Consider the following 5,353-nt stretch of genomic DNA (forward strand, 5'->3'; position numbering starts at 1 on the left):
ATTATATTATTTGAATTTTGTTATCACACCTGCATCATTCTGATGCCAACCTTACGCCACCACCAAATTGGCCGTGACTTTGGGTTATTTGAGCTCAAGATTGAGAGAAATTATTGTATAATGACATGGAATGGCAAAACAAACATGATAAAGAGGGGAAAATATACCTTGCAAACATTGTATGTGATACACACACTTTGTCTATTGAATATTGACAAAGTTTACTTTTTTCCTATTAGAGTATAATTTTCCACTTCTAGATCTAGGGTGTTTGTCTCATAGATTGTCTTGGAAAAGAGTGATTTTTGTTTGTGTAAAGCTGGGGAGATTTCCTCCCACCAAAGCGTCTAACTTATTATTATGTTGTTAGATTGTTAATTCGTACCATCGATTAGGTATATATGGTTCAAATTAAACATCAAAAAATATATTGTGTTAAATATCTATTAAGAGAAAACTATAATGGTTTAGTGTTTGTTTTGTGAAATGGGGTTTTTGAGAATGTCATTTTCCTTCCCATACATTTCATGGTAATGGAAATCGGTAGTTCTCGTTTCAGTGTTTGAAAATGCTATGAATAGTAATCTGAAAACAACTTTTAATGACATTTTTGGTGTAGTAATAGTGATAAGGTTGAATTATAATCTGGTTTTAACTTTTGATAAATACATAAATAATGGTGGGGTTGAAATATTTATCCTATAAGGGGGAAAGAATTGATGCGTAAATGGTGAGGGTGATGATGAGTGCGCCTGCCATAGCACGCCCTCCAAATCTTTTGAAGCAAAGAGAATGTTATGATGGTTCCTAGTGCACGCTCTTCCCTCATGACCCTTCCATCCCCTTCTCTTCTTCCAACCAAGATTTGCACACATTCTTCAAGTAAAGAATATAACCAGAATTTTCGCCTCTTGTCACCCCTTCAATCATCACCTTTTATCCTTTTCCCCTCGTCTCTAATACACCATTTTTCATATTAAATTGATACCATATGCAACATGAGAAGAACTTGCCTGCCCCCGTGTTAGGGGGACAGGTGGTGTCACAAGAGAGAAAAAAAACAGAGAGAGAGAGAGAAAGAGAGAGAGAGGAGAGAGATAGAGAGAGAGGGATGCCAGCTGGTGAAACAGGGGTGCAGGCAAGTTTTATTCTATGCAACATTGCTATACTAGTTGCAAGACCATCATCATCATTATGATTATACATTCATACATGCATGCATGCATGCTCACATGACCATCATGAGCATGACATGTTTACTACATTGTTTTCAAAGCCCATTGTGACAAGTTGAAGAATCTGATGGGTGCATATATGCTCTGCATTAGTTTCACTATCATTACTTTGTGGATAAAAAACAAAAGGAACGCAACCAAACCTAAGAAACCCCATTTTTTCCTTTTTACTTAACGAATTCCAATGAGGATATCTTGGGGCTACTAGCTTTTATGTCTCAAGCACACCCACTTCAATAGATTTCCCCTGTTTTCTTTTTTGTGTTTTGTTTTTTGGTCCCATGATTTCCAACCCAAATCATGGTCCACTTCGATTTTCCTGCCAACTTTTTCCTTCTTATAGTGTGAACCCTCCTCAGTACTTCTCCATCACTTACCTCTCCCTCTCATTCTCTCTCTCTCTCACTCACTAAGACACACACACACACAAATTGTTGTTCTGTTTTAGTGAAGTTTTGGGATAGCTATTTGGAAAATGGGTGACATTTCTTATTCCAACGGGACCAGCAATGGGAATGGAGTGAATGGAAAAGGCCATCCAGTTCTAAATGGCTACCGGAAGAGCTGTTGGTATGAGGAAGAAATTGAAGAAAATTTGAGATGGAGCTTTGCTCTTAACAGGTATACTCTTGTATACATGTTTACCATCTTTATATTAGCTCAAAATCCAAAAATGGATCAATTTTTTGTTTTTGTCAACAAAATAAATTCAGGCTTGAACCCCATTGTGGTAATTCTCTGCTTTAACTTCTTACTACTTCCATTTTGGGTGGGGAGGGAGAGGGAGGTACTCTCAGATGTGCTGTAGTTTGTGGTGATTATGTTAATCTGTTTGATTTTTTGTAAATTTAAGTAACAGTTCCCCATGACCCCCTTGTAATTGGGCGAAACATTGTAAAGTACTAGCTGTCCTCCGTGTGTTATTCTCTAGATTCTAGATTTTGGTATACCTTTTCTGACTTATGGACTTATTTTATGATCTGTGTCAAAGTTCCTTAATTTAGAAAATGTAAGAATTCTTAAAGTGAAACACTCTTTTTACAACCAATTCAATAATAATATCTTGGTCACGAAAAGGTCAGACAAGGCATATTAATGTGGGAATAGAATTAGTAATGACAATGTTTAGTTTCATCATTGAGATGTTTTAATAAGAATTTTTAATTATTTCTTTTTTGGTTGCAGTATATTGCATACGGGAGCTACTCCATACCAAGACATTGCATTGTTGGACACAAAGCCCTTTGGAAAGGTTTTGATGAATTCTGTAGAAGCTAGTTATAAAATAATGACACAAATGGCAGCAAGTGATTCATGCCATTCTCTCTTCTGTAGTCTTAATCATTCTGTATTTTGCAGGCTTTAGTCATTGATGGAAAGCTTCAAAGTGCTGAGACTGATGAATTTATCTACCATGAATGTCTTGTCCATCCAGCACTTCTTCATCATCCCAAGTACTTCACTTTTCTTTGGCCTAAATATATGTTATTCCTATGTATTGGATGTTAAGACAACACTCTTAATAACTCTTTAATTGATGTCAATCTTAGTCCAACTAACATCTTCATCATGGGAGGAGGTGAGGGCTCCACTGCAAGAGAACTGCTGAGACACAGGACTGTGGAGAAGGTTGTCATGTGTGACATTGATGAGGTAAAACCTCCCTTTATAATCTTTTCTTGTTAGAAATTAGTTTTCCTAAGACTAAAGAACATACACTTTTTCCTGCTTTTGAACTGCTTTTACAAAAAGCTCCTTTTCATTTCTCTTATTGCCAGAAAAGACAAAAATCAGGATTAGTGGAACTGTGGAAGCACCAGAATGAGACTTTCCAATATAGTGTTTTAGGTTTTGTCTGTCTTATAACACATTGTATATGACAAAAATCTACTCTGAGCAGCAGTATTATTTATCAAGTTGTGTCATTTGACATGAAGTTTATAATTAATATTCAATGGTTAACTCTTAACTAACACATGATGCAGGAGGTGGTGGAGTTCTGCAAGTCATATTTGACTGTAAACAGAGAAGCTTTCTCTGATCCAAGACTCAAGCTCATTATCAATGATGCCAGGTCTATTAGCAACATATACAATACATTATACACATATAACATTTTAACTACTACCAACTCTGATATTGTTGTTACTGATTGTTGAGGTGTGTTGCAGGGTTGAGCTAGAACACAGAGAAGAGCACTATGATGTGATCATTGGTGACCTTGCAGACCCAATAGAAGGAGGTCCATGCTATAAACTCTACACCAAATCCTTCTATGAGTTAATTGTCAAACCCAGACTCAGCAAGGATGGCATTTTTGTCACACAGGTATCCAACACACACATGCATTCCATCACAAACTGTAACAGAATCACAATGACAGAGTTAACCAGTTCTTCTATGTTATATAGGCAGGTCCTGCTGGAATTTTCAGTCACACAGAAGTATTCTCTTGCATTTACAATACTCTAAGGCAGGTTTTTAAATGTAAGTAATCTTGATTAAGAAAACCATTTCCCTTTAGGCAATTTTTGTTTTTGTTTTTATGATTTTATCTCTACCCTTTTCTTATTACTTCTTTGTATCTGCAGATGTTGTGCCTTATTCAGCTCACATTCCTTCGTATGCCGATACTTGGGGATGGATCATGGTACAAAAACTAGCACCTTCTGCGGTCTCGCATTCTCATATTATGCATTAGTTTGACAATAGAATAGAACCTATAACATCTTCTTAGCTATGGCTCCATTTTGTATTTTAATTTGACATTGAGGAGGCTAAAGGATTGTTTAAAATGACAGGCTTCAGATACCCCATTTGTGCTGAGTGCTGATGAATTAGACCTCAGAATTAAACAGAGGATCCAAGGGGAGAATAGATACCTTGATGGGAAAACATTTTCATCAGCCTCTACCTTGAGCAAAGCTGTTCGGAAATCGTAAGTCCCATGCCATACATGTTAATTTGTTCTCAATTTTATGCTTATGGAACTCATTTACCTCTTAATATTAATTAAGCAGTTACTGATATAGCTAGGATGGGTTTTGTGCAGGATGGACAATGAGACTCATGTATACACAGAAGGAACAGCAAGGTTCATATATGGTCATGGGCATGGTAGTGCCTACAAACACAATTAAGCTTGAGAAATGGAAGAGTAAAAAGAACCACTACCAAAAGCTATAGCACTGAGAAACATAAGAGTGCAAGTGGAAGACAATCTTGGGGGTCTTTCCTTCTTTTTCTTTTTCTTTTTTAGCTGTATTTTCCTTTTCCTTCTTGTTTGTGTTGTAACTTATAAAAGTTATGATATAAATTAATCTTTCTTTGTGTCTCTCAAGATGTCTATGGAATATTGGAATTTTAATTAGTAAGAAATGTAGAGACTTTTTAAAAGACTCAAGGGTGAACATTATAAAGTACTCTGCACTTGTTAATGAGACAATTAAAACAGCCACCAATGTTATCACTTCAAAAGAGCTAGGGGAAGAAATGCCTAACTTACAATCAATAAAGCTAGTGCAGAAAACTTTGCGTACTTGAGAGAAATTGGTAACGAGGACATGGTTTTGGACTTGAGTTGTTGGTTTTTGTTGTTGTCTTGGAGTGGGTACTGGGCTTGAAGAGATTGGGCATGGATGGGTATGGTTTTAATGGTTATTGTTGTTGAATGTGTATGATGGTAATTGAGATGAGAACTTCTGTTGTTGGGGGTGTGCAGCTAATCTAAGTGGTTGGTTCTTCAAGTCCAATTTTTACCCAAGAAAAAAATTCTAGTCTAGTTTTAGGATCAATTCAAACTGCAATGACTTTTTAAAAAAAGAAAAAATTGTCAATTTGGACTCAAGTTCAATTGTTCAAATATATCAACCCCCAAATCTATGGGGGTGGGTTAATTAGGTGTCAGCAAGGCCATAAAGTAAGTTCAGTTGGAAGCCTAAGCCAAGAAAAGTGACGGGCCCAAGTCACTTTGTTTCCAAAATACCTAATCCAATTAGGTTAGTTAAATTGATGGATTAGGTCTCAATCCAATCTTATATGGGATCCATGTTCAATCCTACCCACAAAAGAAAACAAGCCTATATATGGGTATGTTCTAGTGTATAAACACAAGGTGC

The 5,353-nt window shown here is 36.4% G+C and overlaps 1 protein-coding gene across 1 annotated transcript; it reads left to right on the forward strand.

Moving 5' to 3' along the window:
• Positions 1–1,435: 1,435 nt before the first annotated feature.
• On the forward strand, positions 1,436–4,559 carry LOC147294100 (thermospermine synthase ACL5-like). Its single transcript, XM_086232221.1, has 10 exons — positions 1,436–1,856; positions 2,421–2,487; positions 2,595–2,689; positions 2,786–2,888; positions 3,221–3,309; positions 3,407–3,563; positions 3,647–3,722; positions 3,827–3,885; positions 4,037–4,173; positions 4,288–4,559. Exons 1-10 carry the CDS (start codon positions 1,711–1,713, stop codon positions 4,373–4,375), a joined length of 1,017 nt encoding a protein of 338 aa, XP_086088347.1. The 5' UTR covers positions 1,436–1,710; the 3' UTR covers positions 4,376–4,559.
• The last annotated feature ends 794 nt before the right edge of the window (positions 4,560–5,353 follow it).

This window comes from Dryas octopetala, chromosome 2, assembly GCF_963921425.1.
Source record: "Dryas octopetala chromosome 2, drDryOcto1.1, whole genome shotgun sequence".
Lineage (NCBI taxonomy): Eukaryota > Viridiplantae > Streptophyta > Magnoliopsida > Rosales > Rosaceae > Dryas > Dryas octopetala.

What these genes read in the sequence shown, in the direction of transcription:
- LOC147294100 (XM_086232221.1), top strand. Translation starts at nt 1,711, where the DNA reads ATGGGTGACATTTCTTATTCCAACGGGACCAGCAATGGGAATGGAGTG. An exon ending in TGGAGCTTTGCTCTTAACAG is followed by an intron (nt 1,857 to 2,420) that starts GTATACTCTTGT and finishes TTTTGGTTGCAG; the next exon opens with TATATTGCATACGGGAGCTA. An exon ending in ATGGCATTTTTGTCACACAG is followed by an intron (nt 3,564 to 3,646) that starts GTATCCAACACA and finishes TATGTTATATAG; the next exon opens with GCAGGTCCTGCTGGAATTTT.